The sequence below is a fragment of the Equus caballus genome, chromosome 2, assembly GCF_041296265.1.
Source record: "Equus caballus isolate H_3958 breed thoroughbred chromosome 2, TB-T2T, whole genome shotgun sequence".
NCBI classification, from domain to species: Eukaryota; Metazoa; Chordata; class Mammalia; order Perissodactyla; family Equidae; genus Equus; species Equus caballus.
Genome location: NC_091685.1, coordinates 35,054,166 through 35,081,371, shown reverse-complemented (window position 1 = coordinate 35,081,371; position 27,206 = coordinate 35,054,166). Strand labels below are relative to the sequence as shown.

Below are 27,206 nucleotides of genomic sequence, written 5' to 3'. Positions count from 1 at the left end.
TGAAGTAACAGGCATTTTATTGGGGGCACCAGGGCGAATCCTGTTGCCACCTCACAGTGCAGTAGAACCAGGACACATCCAGCCCCCGCCGACCACCCCGGCCCCTCAGGGAAACAGCGCAGAACTGGAAGGAGGCAGGACCCGGGCCAGCCCGGGCAGCACTGGTGCCCACCCGACCGTCGGTGCAGCGGGAAATCGTGGCACTCGGGGCAAGGCCACACCAGCCGTCCGGGGGAGGGCCCAGCACTCTCAGGGCCCCCTAAAAGTCACCCCTTATGGCTCTCTGGCCACCCAGAATCCAACCCGGAGATATTCGCCAGTGTCCACCCATTGGCTGCGTCCAACAAAGCACAGGCCACCAAGGAGCCAGTCCATACAGAGCCACTAACACGCATGGGAGACAAGATTCTACAGGCGACCTCAGCCCAGGCTGGAGGGGGACCCAGGCTATGTCTCCGGGGCTGAGAGGTGGGAGCAACGTCTGCCTGGGCCCGTTCCACCACCGCTCGGCGGGAACGGAGCTCCTGCAGGAAAACCCAGGCGCAGAGTGTGGCCGCGTCTCGAGGCAGGAGCAGAGAGCTTGGGGGCAGCTAACACGGCACGGAGGCCCCCCAGGGCTCCCAAACTCACAGCCCAGACAGGAAGGACCAGCATGTCCCCCCCTCGGCAGGTGGCCTCCAGCGGCAGCCCCCGCCCCAGCACGTGGAGATGGCAGGGACCACGTGGTCCTCAGGCGGACACAAGCCCCTGGAGAAAGGCACACGGGTGTCTAAGGCGCATGTTGGCACAGGCCCCTGTGGGGTCAGGCGGGTCTGGGTGAAGCGCCTGTGAGGACGGTGGGCAGCCCTGACCGGGAGGGCGAGGCCAGCTGGTGCCCCATGCCCTGCAGGCCACCCGGTCACACCCAGCCCTGGAGAGCTGGTGGAGCCAGGGCCAAGGCCAGAAGCCTCCCTCTGTGGGCCCAGAGCTGCCTCCTTGTCCCCAAGGGATCCTGGGAGCTGCTCCACCGCCACAGGTCCCTAAGCCACTAGACCACAGTGTAAGGAGAAAAGGACAGACAGAATCAGCCGGGACCAAGGTCCTACCTGCCAGATGGGATTTCTAGGGTGGCTGACGGAATAGGAGGTAACAGCCCTGTTCCTCCCTGGCGTGATCCCAAACCAGAGGCCAGCACCTGACCCCGAGGGCGGGACGGGCCAGGATATGGGCCGGTGGGGGGCAGCGGGGCAGATGTCGGCCCTAGAAAGGGGGGTGTCTGTGGGGAGCCGGTTGGAGGGGCTGGGACGGGCCAGTGCAGCGAAGTCAGTAGTCTGGACAGACGACAGAGGACAGCGAGGTGCCGCGCGGGGCTCAGTGCATGTACGAGTAGCGCCAGTCCCCTAGAGGCGCGTGGGTCTCCTTGATGACCTGGGGCGACGTCCAGCGCAGGATGTAGTGGGGGCCCCCCGGCTTGTCATTGGTTCCTGCAGAAATGACAGCTCTGTCATCCTCCGAAAAGACACAACAGCTCTGGGCAGAAGGAAAAAGGGTGGGGAGTTGACGGAATAAAGGGGCCCCAGCCCGGGCAGAGAGCAGCTAAACTAACGCTACACGAGTTCAAGCAGCCCAGGTGCCGGGCGCATCGTGCGGAGCGCGCACAGCTGGACAGGCAGGGCCTGACGAGCAGGCAGGCGGTCTGCTCCAGGGTCCATGCAGCCCCCCGCAAGGGGTGTCTGGGAGGCAGGGATGCATGCGGAGGGAGCATTAGACTGGGGGTCAGGAAATGTGGGTTCTAGCCCTGGCTCTGACACTCGGCCACTGGAACCTTTGGCAAGTCACTACCCCTCTGTAAGCCTCAGTTTCCCCATCTGTAAAACGGAGGGTGTTGGACTGAAGTGACCTGGAACATGGTGGTAAAAGGTGTGGGTGCTGGGACAAAAGCCAGCTCCACCACATCCTAGCTGTGTGCCCCGGGGCAAATCACATCACCTCCCTGGGCCTCAGTTTCCCCTTCCATAAAATGGGAAGAAGAATAATAGTGCCTCAGCTCATGAGGTTGTTGACAGCACCCTGTGCTAGCACAGCCCCTGGGCCACAGTGCTCGTTAAGTGGCACTGTTCCTATTACTCCTAACACCCTGGAGACGAAGGGTCTCCCGCCAGGAACTCGGCTCCCCTCTGGACAGGTGCACCCACTCACCAGAGGCTCGGGCCCCCCCGAAGGGCTGCTGGCCCACCACCGAGCCGGTGGACTTGTCGTTGATGTAGAAGTTGCCAGCAGCGTTCCTCAGCATCCTGGTGGCCTCCTGGACAACGTCCCTACCAGGCGGGGCAGCAGTAAGAGGGCAGCCGCTCACCCCGCCCTCCAGCCTCGGGTCCCACCTCCAACCCCTCACCTGCCCCCGCCCACGCCAGCCATCCAGGTGAAGCGCTAGGCCAAGTCGGGGACCAGTGACACGGGCCAGCCCATGGCTGTGCACCCTTGGGCAGGGTGCTTAGAGTCTCTGAGACTCAGCTTCCCCCTCACCTCCCAGCAGGGCTGTTCAAGGACTGAACAGGACGATGGAGGGTCAGCCACACACACTCACGGGAGTGGCCCATCCTGGTCCAGTTTTCCTGCCCATCGGGAGCCAGGGGAACCCCCAGACCCTCCCCACTCAGGTTCCAATCCCACCTCCACTCTCAGAGGTGGACACAGGGTGGCCCCAGTGCCTGGGAGGAAGGAAAGGCCGAGCCTCAGGTTGGCAGGAGCCCCAGACTCGACTCCTGCCTCTGGAGATGAGCAGTGCGCCCCGAGCCCCTCTCCCGCTGTGCAGCATGAGCCATCAAATCCCAGAGCCAGTTAAAGCGCAGATCCCGGGCCGCCCCGAGATGCTCAGACTCATGCGGGGCTCCTGGCCCTGCATTTTAGCAAAGAGCTGGCTGCCTCCCCGGACTGTGCTCGGCCGCCAGCCAGTCGGGCTGAAGGGAGAAAGCAGGGGCGGCATGATTACTAGAGTCCGGGTCCAGGAGGGCGGTCTCCAGGGTGGGGGCAGGACACCAGGCCGGGAGCCAAGGGGCCGCGGCCACTCACTTATCCTGGGCGAACACTGCCCCCGTGAGGCCGTAGCTGGTGGTGCTGTCCACGAGCCGCAGCGTCTCCTTGTACTGGTCGTCGGGGTAGACGTACACGGTCAGCACAGGCCCGAAGATCTCCTGGGGGAGGAGCCCAGGCTCAGCCTGCGCCCTCTCCTGAGCCCCTGCAGGCGCGGCCTCCTGCCCGGGCCCCTCCGAGGACAGCCACAGGCTCAGCCCCTGCCCTGCCCACCCCACCCCACCCAGCAAAAGAGCCCAGAAACTTTCTGGCCCTGGCTGCTGGCCAAACCCGCCCTGTAGAGCCAGGGCCCAGACCCTCGGAAACGGGGGACTTCCGACAGCAACTGGCACAGGAACCGCCCAGCAGTGTCACTGTCCCCTCTGCCAGCCTCTGGGGGAGGACCCCCACCCCTGCACTGCCATCCTGGGCAAGTGCCTTGACTCCTCGGAGCCTCAGTTTCTCATCCGTGAAATGGGGTAATGGCACGAGAAAAAATGCCATGCAAAGGCCCTGTGCCAACGCTGTGCTCGGGTGAGACTGACCCTTCGACACCCAGGCTGCTGCCCCACTACCTCCTTCATGATAGGCTCCTGAGGGTCCTTGCTCTCCACGATGCAGGGCTCCACAAAGTAGCCCACCGAGTCATCACACTTGCCCCCTGCCAGGACGGTGAGGCTGGGCGAGGAGCGGGCGTGCTCCAGCCACTTCCGGATGCGGCCGAAGGACTGCGGCGGCGGAAGGAGAGGCATCAGGGCCGGCTGGGGGGCCGTTCCCAGCAGCAGCCCCCAACACACATCCCGGAAACACCGTCCCAGAAGGGCCCGAACCCGAAATGGGAGGGGCGAGGGCGGACGCCCGAGTCTGGCTGAGCTGCGGCGGAGACGAGGGCAGATGCGCACACTCACACGCATGTGTGCGCGTGTGGTAGAAGTACAGGTGTACTCACGTATAAACACAACACACACAAGTGTACACAAGCGCATACGCACGGCCACCTGTCCTCATGATTAAGTACATAGGTATATGTATGCTTATGCTCACGCATGAAGACCTACACGTGGCCTCTATACATACATGAACATGTACACGAATGTGTGTGCGTGCACACCCGTGGGTGGATTTGTCCATGTATGGAGATATGTGCGTGTGGATGTGTGTGTTCCTGTGGGAGACCCACATGCACGCCCACACGCAGATGGGAGGGCCTACTGCGCGTGCACAGGCACACACGCACTTGCGGGGAGCCAGCTGAGCCCGGCGGCAGGGGTGCGGGAGGCGAGCTCTCTGCTTACGGCCGACTCCGCCTCGTCCAAAGCTGGGGCGGGGTGCACGTGTGGCCGGAGCGGCCCTGCTGGAAGCAATGGGCCCGGTCGCCCGGGTTCAGGCCCCCGCCCCTCCTCCGTCTCCCCCCGGTCCGGCCTCGGCCCCGGCCCCAGGAACGCCCGCTGCTCCCCGTACCTTGGCATCAATCACCGCGGAGAAGAAGGTCCCAAAGTCCTCTGCAGGCTGGAGGAAGGGGAGACGAAGAGACCGAGTCACCGCAGGCCCGGGACAAAGGCAGCCCCTCCCCACTCGCCCCAGCCCCCCCGCCCCGCGCGGGAGCCTCCAATCCCATCAGCCTCCCGCTGCGCCGCGGCGGGAGGAAGGCGCCACTCACGTCGCCCACTTTGATCCTGCCGTGCTCCTCCAGCAGCCGCCCTTTGATCTGCGGCCACAGCGAGCGGGGCACGTAGAGGCGCGAGCAGGCCGAGCACTTCTGGCCGCCGTACTCGAAGGCCGAGCGCAGGGTCCCACTCACCACGCTGTCCACGTCGGCCGAGCGGTGGACGAAGTGGAAATTCTTGCCCCCACACTCTGCAAGGGCCGGGGCGCGGGGTGACTCGGGGAGCAGGGCCGGCTCCCACACCAGCCCGGGGACCCTGCACGCTGCCCACACCCATCCCAGGGGCCTGCGATCAGCCCCCAGTCCCGGACGGATGGGAGCAGGAGGAGCTGTAGAATTAGGGCTGGACAACATCCTGGACACCGAGGAGCCGGGCCTATCCTCCCCCTCCACAGACGAGAAAACGGAGGCCAGGGTCAGGGTGCTGCCCGACCTAAGGGCAGAGGAGGACCAGCACCCAAGGCTCCCGAGGGTCAATCCGTTCCCAGAAGTGGGCACAGCACTCCTTGAGTCACCCCACCCAGTGAGAGGAGCACGGCCAGGGCGGGGCCCTCTTCCTACCCACAGGGGGACTGCTCCCATCTCCTTAGGATGAGGGAGCTCAGGCAGGTCCTTCACGCTCCAGCCTCGGTTTCCTCCCTCGGACAAGCATCAGCTAACAGCAGCTCCAGTGACAGAGCACTGAGTGGCTGCCGGACTGTCCGGGGCCTCTGTCTGTCCCGCTGAAATCTCACCACCTCCCGCTGTTATTCCCATTTTAAAGACGAGAAAACTGAGGTGGAAAGATCCAATCACAGGCTCGAGGGTGGGCTGCGGTAGAGTTGGCAGCGTCCCTCTCCCTCAGGGGGGCGGGGAAAGGAGACAGCAGAAAACCATGGGCAGCTCCCCGAAGCGGCTTGCTGGTCCCCATCTCGCGGAGGCTGGACTTGGGGCACTGGGGGCCGAGAGCTGGCCCTGAGGAGGGCTCCCCTTCCCTGACACCCCCATCAAAGCTCCCCATGGCTCAGGAGTGGGGTCCAGTCTTCACCCCAGGAGTAGGGGCACTGAACCCACAGCCCCAGCTCTGCCGACCCCGTGCTGTGTGGCCCCAGACAGCCCTCCCTCTCTCGAGGTCTCGGCATTTTCCCAAAGCATGTTCCACGAAACACTTGGGCCACGGGGCCTCTGCAAAAGTGTGCTTCTGTGGCCCCAAGAGTTGGGGAAACACACATCAGACCTTGCTCTTGAAGATGTACAATGCAAGTTGGAGCATTAAAGGCTCTGAGAGGTCCTGCAGGCGAGGAATCCATTTTTCTTTAACACAGCGGTGCCTCATTTCCCTGACCATGGAATGCTGCTTCACGGGACAGCTAGTAACATTTCAGTAAGATCTAGCCCTGCCGACTTCTCAGCTCCATCTCCCGTCCCGGACCTCTCAGCTCCATCTCCCGTCGCCACCTCCCTCTCTTGAGGTCTTGGCATTACTCCAGTTACGCTGGCCTCGTCTCCCCACGTACAAGTTCATTCCCACCCCACGGCCTCTGTTTGCAGTCTCCCCTGCCGAGATCCGGGCCGTGCAACACGGTAGACGCCAGCCACAAGTGGCTATTTAAATTCAAACTCATTAAAATTCAACAAAACAGAAGATTCCCTTCCTTGGCCCCAGCGGCCACCTTTCAAGTATGTGATGGCCACACAGGGCTGGTGGCTACCACGTCGGACACGCAGATAGAGAATGTTTCCATCATTGCGGGACATTCTACTGGACGGCACTGGTGCCCCAGAGGGCCCGCCCCCAGGTCTTTGCGAGGCTGGCTGCTTCTCCTCGTTCAGGTCTCCGCTCAAATGCTCCCTCCGTGAAGAGGGCCACCTGACCACTCGGGTCACCACCGCACCCAGCCCCTGGGCGCTCTGCTCGTCACCTCTTTTCCCTCTTTTAATTCTTGATGGCCCCGGTCATGACCTGACGCCACTTATCTGTCTATTGACTGCCTCCTGCTACTGGAACAGACTGGCAAGGGCTGGGTCTGCCACTCCTCATCTCTGCATCCCCAGTGTCCAGAAAGTAGCTACACGGACACTTAATAATTTATTTGCTGAAGGACTGACGAATGAGTGAAAAAATGCACCTTCTGAGGCGCCAGCGCTCTGCACAACTGCGGACCTGCCTCCGCCCCAGCACCCAGCTCTCAACTCCTGCACGGCCTCCCCGCCTACAGCTGCATCACCTCCACCTCCTCCTCTTCCATCGTGGCCAGGGGAGGGGTCCCTGGGGCCACGGGGAAGGGGTGGCGAGGGGCCCTTACCTCCGGCCAGGCGCGGGAAGGTGCGGAACCGGTCCAGGTTCTGGGCCACCTGCTTCCACAGGTGTTTGAAGGTACTGAAACCAGAGGACACGGTTAGGGAGCCGGGCTGAGGTTCCTGAGATGGTGAGGGTCTTGGGGAGAGGGGAGCTGCCCCCACCAGAGGAAGGGGCCGAAAAGCCCAGGGAGGAGGGCCAGGGTCGCAGCCCAGCAGGAGGCAGGCAGGGGTCACAGCCATGGTGGCGGGGAAGCAAGGAGGTGGTGGCAGCTGGAAATGGCTGCATTCTGAGTCTACAGGGAGGGAGCAAGGGGAGGCTTGGCGGCAAGATGGGGCAGAGAAGGCCAGAGGGTGCTGGGTTCAAGGCTTGACTGAGACACTCACGGCTGTGTGATCTTACGTTCATCACTTAACCTCTCTGAGCCTCTAATTCTGCACCTCCTCTGGAAACAAGAGAGAAGGATCCCACCTGGCAGGGCTGTTTTGTGATTCACTCTAATGCGAGTCAAGTGCTCAGGACAGTGCTGGGCACTCTGCGGGTGCCTGATGGGGACAGACGCTGTCACGGTCTGGGAGGGACGCCCTGGCCCAGTGCCCAGGCTTCCAGAGGCCGAATTGAGGAAGGTCCTGGGAGAGCGTGCCGGGGCCCCGCCTCCTCCCCGAGCTGCGCGAGTGTGACCAACCTCAGCAGCAGAAAACAATAAAAATGCTAATCAGCAGGGAGCCGGAGACACAGCAGCTAATACTAATTTATGACTCTCCCACCTTTGAGCCCGCTGCTCCTCAGAGCATGGCAAATGGGGCCGGGCCGCGCCACCCGCTAATCGGCAGGGACCGCGGGGCCGGCGGCAGCAGAGCGGGCCTTCTGGAAAACGGCCCTCCTCAGCAAGTCTGACGCTGCCGTCGCCACCCGGTAAAGCTTGGCGGGAAGCGGCGGGGGGAGCCTGAGGCCGGCAGAGGCGAGAAGTCATCGCAGACGTCCCCAAGGACACCTGGAAGGTCCCCGAGTGCAAACCTCGACACTGGAACCCCAGTGGCCCTCGGGCACCTCAGCCGCGAAGTGACCGGCAGGTGGGTCATCTTCTTGGGCCAAGCCTCCCAGGCGCCCACCTCCTGCCCCACCCGAGCCTGGACCTTCCCACTGACCCCAACTGACCCTGCTCCTCGCTCACTTGCATCGGCCCCTTCCCCGTCTGCCCGCTGTCTCCACCCAGGTTCGGGCCCCTCCTCGGATGTGGACGGCCTCCTAACCGACCTCTTTCTGGCCACTAGCACAGAGCAGCCAGAGCGGTCACCTGGGCCAGAGGCTGCGAACGCAGGGGCCCGGAGGGGCCAGGCAGGGAGTGAAGGCCACCTGGGTATGCAGAGACCCGGGCTGGGGGGGCACAGTGGGGAACCGGAGAGCGCCTGCCCGCCTCCGGCCAGTGGCACCACATGGAAATGCAGGCCCAGCGACCAGACGGTCCAGGTCATCAAGAGAACAACATTTGGGTTTTTACATGAAACTGTCCCAGTTGTACAAGGCTGGTCCATCACGACCAGGAGAGCCCCTCGCCAGGCCCCCTGGATTTGCGACCTCTGCTTCAAACAGAACTCTGATTAAGCCACTCCCTCTGTGTAAAACCTTCCATGGCTCCCATGACCTTCAGGAAAAAGTCCACACCTTAGCGGGCTCACAGGGCCTTAGAGGCAGCGGACTAAATCCCCGAGAGGTGGGGTCTTGTCTACTTCTCAAGAACACTGCTGAGCAGGGGCTCGATAAAGCCCTGCTGGGTGAGTGAAGGAATGAACAACCGCAATGGAACCAAGCCCCGCCCCCACCCTCTTACCCTCAGCCCCCGAACGCCACTTGGGCCACATGAGGCCACCTCCACCTCCCACATTCTCCCCACCCCACCCCCCTCGTCTGGCAACTTCTCCGTCTGATGCCACTGCCTCCAAGAAGCCTTCCTGACTTCCTCCTGCAATTCCTTCCAAGCGCCCTCGAGCCTCTTCCAGTAGCAGAGGTGACTTCGAAATCGCCAAACCCCCGCAGGCTGCTTCCAGCCTTCGCAGCTCTTCCCTGCTCATCACCTAATCTGACCCTCAAAACTACTCTGCAGGGGAGGCAGAATCGCTCCCGTTGTACAGGGGAAGAAAGCGAGGCTCAGAGAGGTGAAGTGGCTCACCCACGGCCACACAGCGAGTAAGTGGGCACGGTCAGTGCCTGACCTCTGGGTTCACAGCCCCAGCTCCTGGACAGAGGTGACGAGGCCGTTGCCTGGTGAACGTTCCCATGCCACCCGCCCCGCCCAGGGACTTACGGCACGCTGCCTGTGAAGTTGATGCCACAGAGATGCTCTGAGCTGGTGACAGTGTCCCCAAATGTGGGCCCATCAGCCGGCACAAACTGGATGATGTTAGGGGGCAGGCCAGCTTCCCGGAGGACGCGGTAGACGGCGTAGCTGGCCAGCATGGCAGTGTCACTGGGCTTCCACAGCACCACATTGCCCTGCCCGGGAGGCAAGGTGATGGCCCACCAGCCCCCACTCCCACCCTACCCCGAAGCATGGCCATCCCCCACCGGGAACCACCAGGCCTCTGTGCAGGCCAGGATGTCCCCTACCCAACCCCACTCCTCCAGGTGTCAGGCTCTGCTCTAACAGCCCTTGCCAACAAGACCCCACCCTGCCCTGTCTGCTCCCACACTCTGGCCAGGGCTCCCTTCCTCTGGAAGCCTGTGCAGTCTCATCCTGCCAGCACCCTCGGGCATGTGTGTTCTGGGTGTGTCTGAGTCACTGGGCGTCATTGGGCATAGCTGGGCAAGTGCTCACAGGGCTCCCTGCATGTGTCCTGGGTGAGGGCACGTGGGCACCTCGGCGTGCACCCCGCCTGTCTGTGCACGAGCATCCTCCAGCTCACCCGGCTGCCCTGGGGCGGGGGTCCAGACCCCCCCCAACTCTCAGCCCGCCTCCTGCAACTCCATGAGCCCCCAGGCCCTCTGAGGGCAAGGCTGCGTCTCCCCCATCAGACTGGGAGCTCACGAGGGCGATGGCCACCTCCACCCTGATAACGGCAGTGGTGCCCAGTGACTTTAAAACTAAGCCTGAATCCTTTTCTGTCGCATCATTTACTCACCGTGCGACCCTGACAAATAAGCCCCTCGCCGCCCCCACCCCCTGTGCTTCTCCCCGCGACCAGGGCCGGGACCCGGGGGGCTCGGGTGTGGCCTCTTGTCTGTTCAGAGGGGACGATGACTCACTCCCGCCATCCCCACCCCCTGCCCACGTCTCACCATCAAGGCCGGCGCCCCCGCCAGGTTGCCGCCGATCGCAGTGAAGTTAAATGGGGAGATGGCTGCCACGAAGCCCTGGGGGACGAGGAGGGGGCGGTGAGGCCGAGCTCAAGCTTCAGGCAGCCCCTGCCCGCCCCGCCCCGCCGCCCGCCGCTGTGGGTACCTCGAGCCCCCGGTACACCACGCTGTTGGTGCTGGGCGGCACGCTGATCGGCTGCTGCCCCTCCAGCTCCACGGCAAACTTGGCATTGAATCGGAAGAAGTCGATGAGCTCGGCCGCGGCGTCGATCTCCGCCTGGATCACCGTCTTACCCTGCGAGGTGGGAGGGCCGGGGTCGGCGGTGGCAGATGTGCCTCCAGTTAGCCCTCTCCTGACACTGGACCCTGCGCCCACAGTGACATCATGTGCAGGATGCTGGCGGCTCGTTCCAGGGGATGATCATGCGCCCTCGCTGGGGGCATCTGGGCCAAGACCAGGGGGCCTGAGGACTGCAAACATCTCCTTAGACTGTCCGTTCTTCTTGATGGCAACATGAGCCATGAGGAAAGGACGCTGGGCAGCAAGAATGGGCTTTCTCGGACGGGGCAGCCCCTCCTTGGCACACAGGGTCACCGGCAGCTGCTCGTCCTGCTCGGGACACGGAGCAGGGAAGCTGAGCTGAGCTGCATCACCCCCACTCTGTGCGGCCACCACACTTCCCACAAGCTCCTGAGTGTCTAGTCAAATCGAGAGGCACCTCCATCTGATCTTGGAGTGTGTGTGGCTCTGCCTGCCCGAGCGTGGCCCACGGGACACTCCAGAGCCCGACACCCACAGCAGGGGCTGAGAGAACCAGGAGACAGCTGGCCGGGCGTGGGGCTGTCGTACCACCTCCGGGCAGCAGCAGGGGCTCTCAGTGCGGACCCCCCAGCAAGAGCTCTGGGCTGACCCAAACCCAAGGCTCATGCCTGGAGGTGGCGAAATTAACCTTTTCCCTCTGCTCCTTCCCCAGCTCTGTGCTGCACGTGCCGCTCGCAGGCTCAACGTGCACTTGCTCAAAAACGCCCATCAGGACCTCCTCCAATTCCAGGAAGACACGGTGCAAGGCACAGAAAGAAGGAGAACAGTAGCACATGATGACTGTCCCCAAAAAGCTTGTACAAGGGACAAACACATGGGAAGTCATGACACCCCCGTGCGATCCAGGCTGTAACTGACGAATGAACAGCATGCTACGGGAGCACGGAGGCGGGGCTGATCCTTTTGGACAGAGAAGGTTCTGGAAGCCTCACAGAGGAGGTGATATCTGGACTGGACCTTGACGGGTAAGAGTTCAAGGGGCAGAGAAGAGTGAGCATTCCAGGCAGGAGACACAGGGCGGAGGCAGGGAGACGGGATGGGATGCCACAGTCCAGGAATCTTGCAAATGGCAACATCATGGTGGGATGGCCTGGCGGGAAGGGCAGAGCAGCTGGCGAGCTGGACAGAGGCCGGAAACAAAGGGCCCTGGGTGCTGGGCTCAGGCCTTGGGACGTGACTCTCAGTGACAGACATCTTGGTGGTTCATAAGCCTGGAGTGACCTGCTGGAGGTGTCAGACCGACCACTGAAGGCTGCAGGGTCTGCCCGAGCCTGCAGGACCGCACAGGGCACCTGTCAGTCCAGGCAAAGCCCCACAAAGGCCTGGCCCGGGACGGGGCGGAGGGGAGGGGAGGGGGCATTTCCACAGTAGGATATGCAGGCCAAGCACAGTCCCCTCTCCTAGGCCTCGTCACCCAAGGACATCTCTGGGTCTCCAGCACACAGGGCAGGGCTTGGCACCCTGAAGCTGTTCAGCTGATGTCTGCTGGATCGAATGGGGCAGGAGTGCCCCCACCCGACCCCGACTGTGCCCAAGGGCACCTCACCTGTCCCACCATCGTCTTGGCAAGGACCTCCGCCCTGTGCGGCCCGCTCAGCATATCCGCCGCCCGTAGGAAGATCTGGGCCCGGTCAGCGACAGGCTTCAGGTCCCACTCTTTCCTGGCAGCCAAGGCGGCCTCGATGGCTTTGTTGAGCAGGGCCTGACGAAGAGGAAAAGGTGAGGGGCTTCCTCCCGCAGCAGGAAGGGCCCCAGGGGAGTGAGCAAGGGAGGAGAGATCTGGAGACCCCTGGCTCCCGGCTGCTGCAGACCCTGTGGTCCCATTGTCAGCTGGGGCGCCCCAGGCTCGGAGCCCATCCTTCTCGTCTGGAGAAGTCTGAGGGACTTGCCAAGGACTTGGCACTGAGGCCTGCAGCTGTTAAACCTGCTCCACTGCCTCTGTGGGCTCATCGGGGCCTCGCTGCAGTCCTGGGACCTGGGGCTCCTGAACCTGCCGGAGCCTCCAGCCTGGAGGTCAGGGGCCCAGCCTTGCCCTCGCCAGGCAGAACCACAGCCTGAGACATCCACCTGCTGCTGGCATCGCAGACGCCAACTGCCCTCACTGCCACTTGATGCCAGCTCCTGGACCCCCAGCCACAGGTCACCCCACCCCTCTGCCTGGCGCTCCATGATGCCAGTTCTCTGCCTGGCTTTCCATCCACGATGCCTTCAATGTCCCTGACTCAACCTTCCAGAATCGACTCCCATCTCCCAAACCAGGATCTACCTCCCCGAAAGGGCCGTGTGGGGGTGTCCCAGCCCTAGCCCAGGCAGCGCCCCTTGGCTCAAGTCAACCCTTGCATGCCTGGCCCCATCAAAGATGCCCACCCAGAGACTCAGTGCCAGCCGCCCCTCACGCCCCCACACCCACGGCCAGAGAGGAAAGGAGTGACTGACGTCCACCTGCGCGTCAGCAACTAGCAGGGCAAGAGGGGGCAGCACCCCAACCCCACAGTTGCCAGGGACTCACCTTGTCTGCATAGCAGAACTTGGCCACCTTGTGTCTGTGGTTAAAGGGCTGGAAGAAGAGAGAAGCCTGAGGTTACTATGGGGACTCCCTGAGGACAGGCAGGGATGGGGCCGCCCTCAGAGCTCGCTTTCCAGGCAAGAGTCGGCACGCTCGCTCTCTCCCCTCCAGTCCCCATGAAGCCTTCTCCCGTCGCCCCCACCCACATGGATCTCTCCCTCTCGAGAGTTACGGAGCACCTGCTGTTCAATGAGTAAGACACGGTTCCCATTCCAGAAGGCTCATGGTCCAGGAGAAAGGCATGGATGGTCTTTCGAGGAAAGTGTGGACTTGGTGGTCAGACAGACATGGATGGGGCCTTATGTCAACTGACTTCCCTTCTCCAACTCTCCCCACCCAGGAAGTGGGGACTTCCTGCCTCATCGCTTGGAGTGGAGGACCAAATGGGGTCACAGGTGAAAATCCTTCCCAGCCAGGTCTGGCATGAGGCCACCGCTCAGTGATGGGTGCTGTCACCACAGGAGGCCCAAAACAATGCACTGGTGTGAAACGCTCGAGATTTCTGCCAGGCCCCAAAGTCCCCAGGGAACAGAGCAATCGCTTCCTGAGCCCCTTTGCACGAGGTCCTGATTTACTCATCTAACAAGGAGGATGCTCAACCACATTTACAAACAGAACCTGCAGTGCTGGGTACCAGCAGGAGCAGTCAAGTGGGGGAGATGTCACTTTTTTCCCTACCCTGGGCTACAAATAGATTTAATGCCATAATCGTCAACTTTGGGGTCTTCCCAGGGGCTGCGGGGGCTTTCCTGTCTAGCGCACGTGACTGCTGACTTTGAATTCAGTTCCTCAGTTGCACTCGCCACCTTTCACGCACCCGATAACCACGAGTGGCTGGTGGCCACCATCATCATCACAAACAGAAAGCTCTATGGGGCGGCGCCGGCCTAGGTTTGAGTAGAAGGTGGCCTTTTCCCCTTCACTTTAACCCCTGGCACAGTCACCTGCGTCCTGACCACACCTGAGATTGGCTGGTGACACTTAAGGGCCGAGAAGGCAGCTAGGACCAGGCCCTTCCACTGAGCAGATCCCAGTGGACTGCGGATCCCACGAGTCAGCAACGTGTCCTGGGAACACAGCTCCTGCCCTCACACCGGCCACTGCCCCAGATGCCTGGGCTCCAGCCATTACCATGTGGCCAGGTCAGCAAGGCAACACAGGACATGAAAATCAGAAGTGCCACCCAGGGTGTTATCAAAATCCCAGCCACCTGGAAAATCCCAGGGGACACGGCAGCTGCAGAGGCCTGAGGGAGTCGTAGGTGAGGGCAGGCTCCAGGCAGTTAGAGGCGAGAGTGGTGAGCGAGGCCGTGGGAGCTGCTCTCAGCTGGCACCTGCCAAACACCTGGTGCAGACTGGAGGAGCCTGCAGACCCCAGGCCGTGCTCCGACGGCTCCAGGTGTCAGGCCCTCTGGTCGCTGATCCAGCAGCAGGAGCTCCAGGATGCCTCTGTGGGCGACTCCCGCCCCAGGCCATCCTGGGAAACCTCAGAGCAGGAGCCCTGGGTCCTGAGCCTTACCCCTGTGCACACCTGCTCAGGGTTCCCTCCGGACAGAGCCAGAATATGCTCGCCCACTTGCAAAGGGGCCAACCCTTTACTCCCCAAATTTAGAGACCTAAGACTTCCTTGGTCCATCCTTAGGGCACACCAGTTCCTGCGTCCACAAACTCCAAGCAGGTAGATTTCTTAGGCCAAGGTCATCACAGGTCACAGCAAGGTGACCTTGTTGCACTGTATGCAAATTAATCCTCTTTAGAAACTGTCAGGGTGTGAATGAATTCATTTACATCAAAATCAAATGGCTCTGGTTCTGGAAAGCCTGGGTCTATCACCCCTGTTCCAAATCTCACTGTGCCACCCCAGGCAGGTCATTCAACATCTCTGAGCTTGTCTCTCTGAGCTTGTCGCCTGATCTGTAAAACTTGCTAACTTCCTGCTCTCCCTGCCTCAAAGGGGAGTGGCAGGGACTGAAGCAGGAGCTTGTGCAATGGGACAGGGCCTCTTAAATGTGCTGCCAAAGGAGCACAGCTCCAGCAGGAGGGCTTCTAGGAGGAGGCGACACCTGGCCACACCCTGGGCGTTAGACCAGTGGTTCCCAAATACAGACAGGGGCATTGGAGCTTGAACTTCCTTTGGAAGGATTATCTTTGCTTCTGACATGCAGTCCTTTTTTCCTACTCTCCACGATCAATGAGAGAACTAAGAGCTGGCGAAGCTGGCGGCAGTGGTTGTTTTTAACTTCCTCCTGGCAGCCCCCCGGGATTGCTGCTGGAAGTTTTATACTGGTGCATGGAATTCAAAATCCAGGAGTAGACTATAAACTCCTCTGGAGGCAGAGACCCCACAGTGCATGCTTATGTGCAGCCCAAGAGACAGACCCCAGATTCACGGAGGCCGAGCCCAGGCCACCCACTGGACTCACCGACACCTGGTACTGCACATCCGAGGTCCACACCTCCTCGTCCCCCACCACGCATGGGATGGCCTCCGTTCGGCCCTTGAGGTCCTTCAAGGCCTGAGGAGAGGACAGAGGGCAGATGGGCACCCTTCTCCTCTCCGTCCGCCTAAAACCCCGACGCAGAGTCTGCAAACGCAGATGCCCAGGCAGGAACAGAAATGAGAAGGGGGCAAGCGGGTCTGCGGCCACAGAGTGTGCGCTCTCCTCGGGGGGTGGCAGGATTCAGCTTCCATCCATCGCCACTTTCCGTCTTGCCGGGTCTTCCCATTACAAAGAGATTTTTTTAAAAACTGCATCTGAAATTTATGTGCAATCTCATGATTTTAAAATACCGGCAATTAATGGGAGAATGTTTTTAAGTATGAAACATCTGTGGGTTTAGGACCCCTGACCTGGACTGAGGCCCCAAAGTGGCCCAGGCTGCCCCGCTGCCGCTCCCAGCCTCTGCCACCCTCCAGACGCACGGCTCTCCCCAGACTCCGGGTCTCCTGCCAGGGCTGGGCAGGGGCAGGAGGGGTGATGGCTGTGGGCTCGGAGAAGCACCATGGGTGCTGGTGGAGGCTGCCCTTGGCCGGCAGGGGTCCCCCGCACTCCCCCTTACCTTTTGCAGAGCATCTCGCTCGGGGCTGCCCTGTGTGAACGCCAAGATCGGCTCGTTGGCCACCGTCAAGGAGGAGGTGTGTTTCCACCGCAGCCTGGGGTGCGAGAGTGGAGACAGAGGTGGACAGGTCAGCAACAGCTGCCACCAGACCCAGCCCCTCAATCGCTGACGGGGGGTCCTGAGTTGGCCCAGAAGCCTGAAATCCAGAGAAACTAGAGAACTAGGGGCCCAGAGCTGGCCTTGGGGTCCCAGACCCAAGTTCAAATCCCAGTTGTGCCGCTGTGTGTCCTTGGGCATGTGACCTGCCTCCTCTAAACCTGTTTCTACACCTAGAAAGTGAGATAACTGTGCAAACTTACATGGTTGCTTGAAGTTTAAATGCATAGATGCAAAACCATTTTTAAGTGTTCTGCACATGGAGAGGGTTTATTCTCACACCATTGCCCCACAATGCGGACTTTATCCCAAACAGCCCCATGCGGCTTCTGTCTCTAAGCTGAAACGGCAGCACGTTCCGAGCTGAGTCTCGGAATGTGAACCAGCTGAGGCTGCCTGGGCACAGAGCTGAGCTCCGCGTGGGCAGGAACATCTAAAATGTGGACCGTGAACTTGGAGGAGGGCCCTGGGCTCAGTCCACAGACACAGGGAGAGCTGGCCTGGGGTTCAGGGACTAATTCCTGGGCATGGAGCTTCAAGAGCTCCTTGTTCTGGACGCCCTGTTTAATCCTGAACTTTATGACCTCAGTGACGAGTGACCGCTAGTGACCACCACCCCGACGTGTCTGAGGGTCACAGGGCGGGAGGACAGGTGGGTAAGAGCTGGGACTTCAGGGCCCATCACTCCCAGTCCCCGTGGGCCTGCCCCTCCAGCCCTCAGTTTCCTCATCTGTAAATGAGGACAATCATGACGACAAAGGCCACCTAATGCACACAGGGCCTTAGACTTGATAACGCCTCCCATCCATCACGGCCCACTATGGAAATAAGGTAATCTAGGTCCTGGAAGGACAAAGACTAGTTCAAGATCAAGATCAGGAGAAACCTGGATTTGAGTCCAGAAAAAGCCAGATATATCTCCCTCTGGGGTCAGCAGCCCGCAGCCAGAGACCAGTGGGAACACACCCGCGATGGACAAGCCGGGCTACTGGTCACTGCGGGAGGGAGAACATACACCAGGGGGATGGGGGGGGTCCTCTCAGGAAGAGGGTGTTGGAAAGAACTGGATCTGGGTGCTGGATGGGTGCACTGGGGAAGCCGGGGTTTGCTCTGGAGGGGATGCTGTCAGAGGGCGGGGCCATTCTATGGGTGAAAAAGTAGCACTCCCTCATTTAGCAAGAGAGGGAGATGTCCCATACTTCGGGGGTGGCACAGTGACTCTGTGCTCAGTCAAAATTATGAAGGGGCTTGTGGCGCCTCAGCCCACGCTCAGACCTCGTCTGAGGCTGGGGTTCAGTAAGGCTGTTTATGCCCAACAGGAGAACAAAACAACCCGGCTATGAGTGTCAGGGCACTTTTTTTTCTTTCTCACTGGGGAGGGGTCTGGAGGCTCAAAGACCCAGCTGGGGAGGCCTGGAGGAAGGACACGAAACCAGGGGCCGGGAGGGCAGGTCCTTCATTACTCTACAAGGTTACTGGGCACCTGCCACGGCTCTGACGCTGTCCTAGATGATGGAGATACTGCGGTGACCAAGACGGCAAGGGCTCTGGCTGCAGGCAGCTGACCTCGGGGGGAGGGACACGGGCAAGAAATAAACACAATAATGACAGTGGGGACACAAAAATGAGTAAGTAAGGGGAAGGGTGGGGCTACTTCAGCCACGGTGGTCAGGGAGGGCCTCTCTGAGGAGGTGACCTCTGCAGGAGACCAGGAGGAGGCCTGAGAAGAGCTGGGAGGACATTCCAGGAGGTGGGAGGAGCACGTGGTAGAAAGAGCAGAAAGGGGCTTGTGCAGCTGAGGAAAAGGGAGAGGGGGCAGGGCCAGGTGGTCCAAGATCCCCAAGGGCAAAGTGAGTGAACTTCTTCCTCCTCTCCCCCCCCTGCAGCCCCCAGGCCACACCCATCCACCCAAGGAAGCCAGTGACATTCCTCAGGCCCCACCCTTTCCCCACACGTGTTGCGCTCCTTCAGCTTGTAACCTCGGGCAAGGCCACGGTCTGGGAGCTGGATTCCTTTTAGATGATGGAAGATGGTGACCCCATCTCCTGGGGTTAAATGAGAATGCAAAGCTGTAGACTGGCTCAGTAAATTAAAATCCCACACCCACTGTCGGGGGCGGTGGGGGGGGCGGACAGAGACGCGGGAAGAACCACCAGCAGCCAAAAGCCTGAGCAGCTCGTCAGGATAGGGCTGGGCCACGTCCGTTCCGCGGGGCCGTGCAGAAGGTTCCAGCAGCCTCTCTGGGCCTCAGGAGCAGCACACCTCTGCCAGTCAGTAGATGAGATGGGGCCACGTCCTCTGTAAGCCAGGAGAGTGCTGGCAACAGGCATTGGCTGGGAGCCAGGGGGTGGGCCGCCCCAACGCCACCCCGTACCCCAGCTCCTGGTGGGTGTAAGCAGTGCGGGCTCCAGGAGCGGACACACCTGGGACCACAACCCCAGCTGCTCCATCCGAGCTCTCAGCACACTCTCCTGACCTCTGCAGGCCTCTGTTCCTCCTGAAAAACGGGGTGACACCATGTTCCTTGCAGGGTCATCGTGAGGATTAAAAGCACTTGCCTTTCCTCACCCCTCCTGCCCTTAGGGTTTCCTAAGAAAACTGTAAAGGTCTTCCAGAATGTTCACTCCACCAGGCCAGACTTTCAAAGGTAAACTGGATCCCAGACATCTCCAGGATCAGGGGCTGGCCCAGGAGCTCGGCACATATGCTGGAATGAATTTAGCACCGCAGTCCACCTGGGGCAGAGGCTTAAACTGTAGGAGCTGCCAGCTCGCCTCTCTCTGTTCCCTCCCGGGCAGGGTCAGGAACAGAAATCCTGCAGGGCTCCCTCCACAGGGAGAGGCCGTCTGGGCAGAGGCCCACTGTGACCTCTGGATCACAAGTCCCCACAGCTGTCTCTACGCCTGGGAAGACTCCAGGCCCCGGCCCAGCTGTCCGTCAGTCCGAGTGTGGCTTGGGGAAGAGAGAGTAGTTCAAAGAACTGGAGCCAAAAATAATCCCCGGACCCCCCACCAAAGGTTTTTCTTTGGGGCTCATGGGCCATTTGGGGTTGCCACGAGCACCTTCCATGGGATCAAGGGAAGGCGGACATCACTCAGTCACAGGATGCGGGGCCTCTGTGAGGAGCTGCGAGCCCCTCCTCGGCAGGACAGCATCCCTCATCATTCACTCCCGCATGCAGTCGGCACACATTTATTTCACGCCGCAAAGATGCACGGATAACTCAGACGAAGGCAAAACGTTCACTCTCATCCATCACACACTTCCCTATTACCTACCAGGCGCCTGGCTCCTGGACGCAGCAATGAGTCCCACCCGACCTTTCTTAGGGCAGCTCTCAGCCCTCCCACCCCAGGAAGGAGGCCCGGGGCAGTCTGAACTTGACCCCGCTTCCCCTAACAATCTGGAGTACCCGCCCCTGCCCACCTGGGGACCTCAGGGCCTGGGCGTGAGACCTCACTGCCCTCCCCACCCTCTGCCGGTAGCCTGATCAGAGCTGAAAAGGCCACACAACCAAAACGCCTGCAGGGGGCAACGTCAGGGCTGGAGGGAGCTGCGGGCCAGCAGGTGCAGCCTCAGAAGGTGACAGAGGGGATGCAGAGGGCCTGGGCCCCAGGTCAGCCCTCGGCCTCCACCCCGGCTTTTGCCCGGAGGTCAGCAATAGCCACTCTTGTTCCACTGTCTCCAAACCATAGCCCAAGTCATGGTTTTCACGTGAAAATTTGATCATCACACACAGAGAGACAGAGGGAACAAGCGCTCAGCTCAACACTACTCAGTGGTTTCTCATTTCTTCTACAATAAAAAACCAGAATCCTTACGGAGGCCTCCAGACTCATTTCCCATCACCCCAGCCCCTCCCACCTCGTTTGCTGCAGGCCAGCCCCCTGGGCTTTTTGGGGTCCCCTCCGTGTGGGGTGTTCTTCACCTGGCTGGCCTCATCTCACAGCCCCGCCCGTTCCTCGCAGCAGCCCTGGTGTCTGGGCTCCAGCCAGGCTGTGAGCCCCACGTGGCCAGCCCATGTCCATTCCGTTCACCACTGGACATGCTGCTCAGCCCACAGTAAGCACTTGAGAAATACCTTTTCAAACAACGCAGGAGCAGTGTCAGAGGCCACACCAGGCCCCCAGGACTGGACGCAGGTGCCTTGGGAGTCCCAGTGGCTGGAGTCAAGGGTGGCTGAGGCCAAGGAGAGGAGTACGAAGGAAATTACCCTTGCCTCCTGGAGCTTCCAGGCTTCCCCGGAGGTTATCAGGGGCCTGATAAGGCCAATTCCCCTTATCCCTTATCGCTGAGATAAGGGGCCGCAGGGGAGGCAGCAGAGAGACAGAGCAGAGAGAAAGCGCAGGGCCAGGCAGGTCCAGAGGGAGGGGCACCAAGCTGCCTCCACCTTACCGCCTGGGAAAGCCTGGAAACCATCAGAAAAGCCTGGAAACCATGGCGGAACTTTGATTAAGCACTTAGAAGAAGCCTGGCACCCCGCTTAGTGATAATCTCACTGAATCCACACGACAAATGTGTGAGGGAGGGAGGTCCTGGTACGACCTCCATTGCACGGATGAGGAAACTGAGGCTCAGAGGCGCCGGGACTCGCCCATGGCTCACGGCCACAGCTCGGTCAGGGGCAGGGCAGGACTTGAACCCAGGTCCTCCTGGCTCAGGAGACATACACGCTATGGCAGAAGCAGCTGGAGCACCTCAGAGACCCACGGTCACTGGAGCCGGAGGGGCGGGTACATCCTCCTCACCCTCCAGCCGGCACCTCAATTCCCACCCGAAGAAAGAGGTCACCCCACGGTGGGCAGTGGCTGGCCCAAGGTCACACGGCTGTCCACTGGCACTGCCAGTGCAGCCTAAGGCTTTCCACTCTGTGATGTGGTCTCTGCCAGGAAAGGTCTGGGGGCCAAGCAGCCCCCAGGGAGGGCAGGGGTCTCCCGCATCCCCTGGGGTGAGAAGGGTCCAGCCCAACAGAAGGGGCTCTGCCTTCGGGTAATGACTTCCAATAAAGGGGAGGGACCGAGGACCATCCTGGGCTGCTGGGACCCTCCTGTCTTGATATTCCTGACCCAGGACGGTCACTGAGGGCAGCCCACTGGTGGGGGAGGGGACCAAAGGAAGGATGGAAGCTACACACGGAGTTTTCTAGCTGCCTCTTCAAAATGGTTTTTGCATATGAATCCATTTGACCTCCAAGTCAATTCCATCAGGTGACTATCATCATCATCTTCATTTTCCACATGGGAACATGTGGCAGCACAGAGAGGTGGAGTAACCTGCCCAGAGCCACACAGCTGCTAAGAGGTGGAGCCAGGATCCACCGCAGGCTGTCCTCTGGGCCATTCCAACAGCCACCAGTCATGGGAACCACCTACTATGCACCAAGCCAGGAGCCGGGCACAGGAGGCAGGTGTTCCAAGGTGCGCCAGAGCCAAACGCTGCCCGAGCAGGGATTCTAACAACTTTAGAAGCAAGTTCTAGGATCATCGTAGGTTCTGTTTATTCCTTCACTCAATTATTTGCGGAGCACACGCTGGGTGCCAGGCCCCCAGTAAGGCACTGTTCCATCATCTCTGATCCTTGTGCTACATGGTTGTTAATAAGATTATCCCCATTTTCCAGACGGGACACTGAAGGGCCAAAGCAGAGTTGCCCTGCCAAGGCCACAAAGCGCTGGATGGTGTGGGCTCACAGGTGGCCAGGGGAGGACATTCCAGACAAGGGGTGCCGCCCGGCCACCGCCTGGAGAAGGGAGAGTGCACAGTGGGTCCCGGGAACGATGGGCCGTGCCAGCCCCCTGCCCCACACAACCTGTGATTCCAGTCCACAAGCCCCCTGATGTTGGGGGACCCAGTTGGAGTCATCTACAGACCCCCAACACTCGGCAGGGTCTGGTACCAGAGCAAGGAAGGGACAAAATTAACATTTATTATAAGCACACTATATGCCTGGGCTAGTTCTTTTATTTACTAAATTTATAGATAAATATAAAGATATTTCTTGGCTCTTCCCAAAGAGAATTTGCAGAGACACAACCGAGGACACTGATCATAAAGTTAAAGGAAACAGAGAAAAGGGCAGGAGGTCAAGGTCAAAGGAGATGGAGGCCTGGTATCTGGCCGGTATTGACCAGCTTAAGGCCCGGGGCGAGTTTTCCTTAATTCTCTGCCGCCTCAGTTGTTTAAACTGTGAAATGGGAACAGTAACACCTACATCATAGGTTGCTGAGGAGCTAATAATGCACATCAAAGGCAAATGGCAGCCAGTGTCATTAGTGACCATCCCTACAGGCCATAAAGGCCACATGTGTGTGGTGACCATCTCCAGACTGGACGTGATAAATATCTGCTGACAAGGAAGACCTCGAATGATCATTCATTCATTCACCAACAGTTTGCCCAGGGCTTTCCAGGTGCCAGACACAGTTCTAGGCCCTGGGGCCACAGAGGAAGGCAGACGAGTCTATGAAGTGAGAAAAGCAAGCTACAAAAAAGTATTTGCACATGAGCTGGTTTTTGTATTGCTGCTTTGTTTAAGCATATATATATTCATGGAAATTTAAAAGGATATTTGATATTAATCAAAATGACGACAGTGGTTACCTCTGTCTGGTGATTTTTGTATTCTTTTTTGCTTTATCTGTACTTTTTACAATAGACAGATATTAATTAAATTAAAAGAAAACGCACAATGAAGAGTATTTGTAAAAACCGGTTGAGCTTCCTAGCACTCCAGGCAAAAAGGGAAACACTACAGAACCTCACCCATACCAGTTCCTCATGATAGTTTTTCTCGGCACTAGAGTTTTACATATAGGACACCAGAAATCTCACTAAAAATGTCCTAAAATTGTTTCTCCACAAATGCAGACATGGCATGCCACAGATGTGTCCTAAATATCTGTCGAATAAATGAACAAGGGATCAAACGCCAAAACTGTTCTAGAGCCGTGATTCTCACCTAGGATTTTGCCCCCCAGGTGACACGTGGCAGTGTCGAGACATTTTTTTGTTGTCATGACTTGCGGGTGCTATGGCATCTAGTGCGTAGAGGTAAAGAATGCCACTAAGCATCCTACTGTGCACAGGACGGCCCCATAACTGTGTCACCTGACGCAAGTGTTCACAGCGCTGCATTGAGAAACCCCGTCTGGGGCAGCGGGCCAATGCCGGACGGGACGAGGTCACCTGAGCCTGCAGATCTGGTTGCAAAACGCTTTCTCTCTGGTTGCAAAATGCTCTTTCCCCCCTCAGGAGGCTTTGTAATTAAGACCAAGAATCTGGAGTCAGACCAACAGCGATTTTACGATCTTAGTCCTGTATTTGCCTAAACGGGCAGAGAAGTTTCCCATCTGTAAAATGGGGATAATACAGTGCTTATCAGCACGGTGCCAGGCCCATGGTACTTGACTGCTTGATCAATATGATTTTTTTTTTTTTTTGAGGAAGATTAGCCCTGAGCTAACATCTGATGCCAATCCTCCTCTTTTTGTTGAGGAACACTGGCCCTGAGCTAACAACCGTGCCCATCCTCCTCTACTTTATATGTGGGATGCCTACCACAGCATGGCTTGCCAAGCAGTGCCATGTCCGTGCCCGGGATCCGAAGCGGCGAACCCCAGGCTGCCAGAACGGAACATGTGCACTTAACTGCTGTGCCACTTGGGCTGGCCCCAATGTTATTGTTATTATGGCTTTTTTTTAAGGATATGGATTGCTTTCTATCGGATATTAGAGGGTTTTTTATGACAAAGCCTCTCTTCCCATTAAACTGAAAACTCTCCGAAGACCCTATGCACATGTAAAGTTCCTGGGCACTCTTCTGTCCAGGGTGCAGCGCGGCCCCTGCACATGGTAGGGACTCAGTGAACATGTGCATCTATGGAGATTCAATCCAGGGTCCGAGAGGGCTGGTCTCGGAGTGCAGGGAGAGCCTGCAAGCGGGACCACGCTGCGGGTGTGGCGAGCATGCCCTCCTGTTTGGGAGAGGAGCCCTTTCTCCCCTGTCCTCTTCCTGTGCCTTCCCCATCCCACCCCCAGGCACAGAGGACACACAGCACTGCTGAAACTCACCTGTGCCCACAGCTGGGGGCCACCCCTGTGCATCCCCTGGGACACTGATTAACTCAGAAAGAGCTCAGCGGGGGAGACATAGCTGGTCACAGTCCTAGGGGTCAGGCCAACAAAACTCAGATTGGGGGCGGGGCTGCCCAGCTGTGAAAGGGAGGCCAACAGAAACACAGATCCATAAGGGGACAGAGTCTGTGTCCTACCTACCTCCCCTCCAGGCCCAGAGCAGGCAGGGGCTCTGAGAAGGTTTGTCATTGAGCCAGCAAGGGTCCAGGGACCCAACTCCACAGAGCGGGGGTCTGCAAATCTGGGTTCACAGTGCAGCTCCACTCTGAAACTACATCTGTAATTCATCTGTAATTTGGAATAACACTATCTCCCGCACAGAAGACTTTGTTTTGTTTTGTTTGAGGAAGATTAGCCCTGAGCTAACATCTGTGCCAATCCTCCTCTTTTTGCTGAGGAAGACTGGCCCTGAGCTAACATCCGTGCCCATCCTCCTCTACTTTATATGTGGGACGCCTGCCACAGCATGGCTTGCCAAACGGTGCCATGTCCACACCGCGGATCCGAACCAGTGAACCCCGGGCCACTGAAGCTGAATGTGCGAACTTAACGGCTGCGCCACCGGGCCGGCCCCCAAAAGACGTTTAACTACAAGTGATAACGATTATCGTGATGAATAATAACTGGGCCCTGCCTTTGTGCCAGGCTCTGCCCAATGCACTTCACATGTATTAACTCGTTTACTTATCATAATAAGGCACATACCAAGCACATTATAAGTGCTCCATAGATATTGTTATTCCAGCCACCAGGAGAAAGGAGTCCCTTTTCTGCCCAACACTTAACTTCAAAAAAGCGGAAAAGGAAAAGAGACGTAGAAATCCCGTTAGAGAGAGGACAGGCAGGACTCAGAACCCCAGAAGAGGGTCCTGCATGTGAGGCCGAGGGTGGGGAGGGGAGAAGCGGGGTGTGCTAAAAACAGACGTAGCCCCGGGAGGAAGCCGCCGCTCTCAAGCGGCGGGCAAATTTCGAAGATCCAGGATTAGGAGGCAGAGGGATTAAAAGTCTCCTTTCCGAGCGTGGGAGCCAGGAGGGCAGTGGGGAACCCCATTCGGCCGCAAGATTCGGGAAGCGGGTCCCCCTCCCTAAATGAAGGCGACCACCTGAGGGGGACAAGGGGATCGCAGTGGGGGGAAGGTCTGGGTAGGGTGCGGAGGGCACTAGAAGAAGCGATCCGCGGCGGAGGGGAGCCCCGGGGTGCCGCCGGGGGTCCGGCAGGGAGGAAGTGCGGCGCGGGGGGGCGCCCAGTGCCTCCCGGGACCCCGGGCCAGCAGACGCCGCTCGGGGGCCCCGGGCCCGGGGCTCACTCACCCGGCCCCCCGCCAGGGGCGGGCCAGCAGGGCGCGGCGGAGCGCGGGCGGCGGCAGCATCTCGGGCTCGCGGGCGGCTGGTCGCGGGAGTGTCAGCCCCGGCGCGGTGGGGAGGTGCTGCCCCGCCCGGAGCGCACCACCTCGGCGGGCGGGGGGGGGGCCGGCCCAACAGGCCTGTCCCCCGAGTCAGGGTCAACCGAAACTTACCTCCTGTTAATGAAACAGTTCTCTTTTTTAGGGCATGATAGAGGCCACTATGGGACATAGGACAAGGTAACCGAAAAGGGAAGCCGTGACACATACACGTTTCCCCCTCCTCTCTTTATGGTATGACCCAGCATCCCTCGAGGGAGAGAGGGCGTGAGGCCCATCGACCAATCAGAGTAAAGCATCGAAGCTCCTGGGCCAATCAGGGGGGGCGGTCATGTTGCAGCCTTCTTAGGCCGGAGAGAGGGGCTGAACGAGCCAATGAGAGAGCGGGAAAGGGACACGTGGGAGGCGGGGCGGAAGGACCGCAGATCCGCCAGTCAGGTGTCGCGGGCGTCCGGGCCCGACCACTGTGGCTGCCCTTGGCCTGTGGCTACCAGGCTCTTCGACCCCGCAGGGCCACGCCGCGGCCAGTCCCCAGCCTCCAGTCCCCTGCCTCCAGTCCCCTGGCCGGGACCCAGCCGCCCTCCACCTCCCAGCCTGGCGCGGGGCCACCCAGTTTCCCAGGGCCTGGCGCTTAGATAAATCGCTTAGATAAATCGGCCGGCTTCCTTGCAGTTTACGGTCAATAAAAGATAAAACCCGAGCCGGTCTTTGCTTAACTTTTTCTTTCAAAGCCTCGGGCTGCGGAACCAGTTGGTCCTGCGCTTTATCTTTTTCCCCCCGGATCAAAATTTTAGTTTTCTTTTGGAGAAGTTTGATGGAGGCTTGAACTTTATTTAAAACTCGGATTCTGAAGCCTTCCTGAGGACAGAGTCTTAGGAACCCATTCTATTCCTAAAGTGCTGTTACAGCTTTCCTAACACTCTCTTCTAATATATCTATTTCTAGTTCCCCCAGCAGCGTGAATCACAAACCTGCTTAGGAGTCAGAGTTCCGATGCTGATCGTGGTTCCTCCCTAGGACGTGGCAAAACACACAACTTCCCTGGGCCTCGGTTTCCCTGTCTATAAAGAGGGGGTAATAATCCCCACCTTAGAATTCCCTCATTATCTCATGCTACTTTTTTCCCTCCAGAAGGTCATCGCTTTAAGACACTTTGGGGAATTTAAACAGAACGGGGAATGGGAAAGGAAACTACATTAAGTGCAAGTTTTAGGGTAAAAAAATAAATTGGAATTGGTGGTGGCTGTTTCCTTTCATCCTTGAAGAAAACTGTAGTCGG

The 27,206-nt window shown here is 59.3% G+C and overlaps 1 protein-coding gene across 2 annotated transcripts; it reads right to left on the bottom strand.

The window, feature by feature from the left end:
- ALDH4A1 (aldehyde dehydrogenase 4 family member A1) lies at positions 1-25,971 on the bottom strand. Of its 2 annotated transcripts, none has more exons than XM_023635623.2 (15): positions 25,836-25,971; positions 16,237-16,330; positions 15,600-15,692; positions 13,121-13,168; positions 12,158-12,313; positions 10,435-10,584; positions 10,272-10,346; positions 9,301-9,488; positions 7,003-7,076; positions 4,712-4,908; positions 4,513-4,560; positions 3,627-3,779; positions 3,052-3,173; positions 2,179-2,297; positions 1-1,463 (listed from the first exon to the last, which is right to left on the bottom strand). In XM_023635623.2, exons 1-15 carry the CDS (start codon positions 25,892-25,894, stop codon positions 1,351-1,353), a joined length of 1,689 nt encoding a protein of 562 aa, XP_023491391.1. In that variant the 5' UTR covers positions 25,895-25,971; the 3' UTR covers positions 1-1,350. The 2 variants fall into 2 exon arrangements, with proteins under 2 accessions (XP_023491391.1, XP_070108350.1); XM_070252249.1 differs by having other exon boundaries at positions 15,600-15,761; positions 25,836-25,950.
- Between the last annotated feature and the right edge of the window lie 1,235 nt (positions 25,972-27,206).

Coding starts and splice junctions, on each gene's coding strand:
- ALDH4A1 (XM_070252249.1), bottom strand. CDS start 25,894: ATGCTGCCGCCGCCCGCGCTCCGCCGCGCCCTGCTGGCCCGCCCCTGG. Junction 9,489..10,271: donor CGGGGGCGCCGGCCTTGATG/GTGAGACGTGGG, acceptor CCTCCCGGGCAG/GGCAATGTGGTGCTGTGGAA. Junction 7,077..9,300: donor AACTTCACAGGCAGCGTGCC/GTAAGTCCCTGG, acceptor CTCTGGTTTCAG/TACCTTCAAACACCTGTGGA.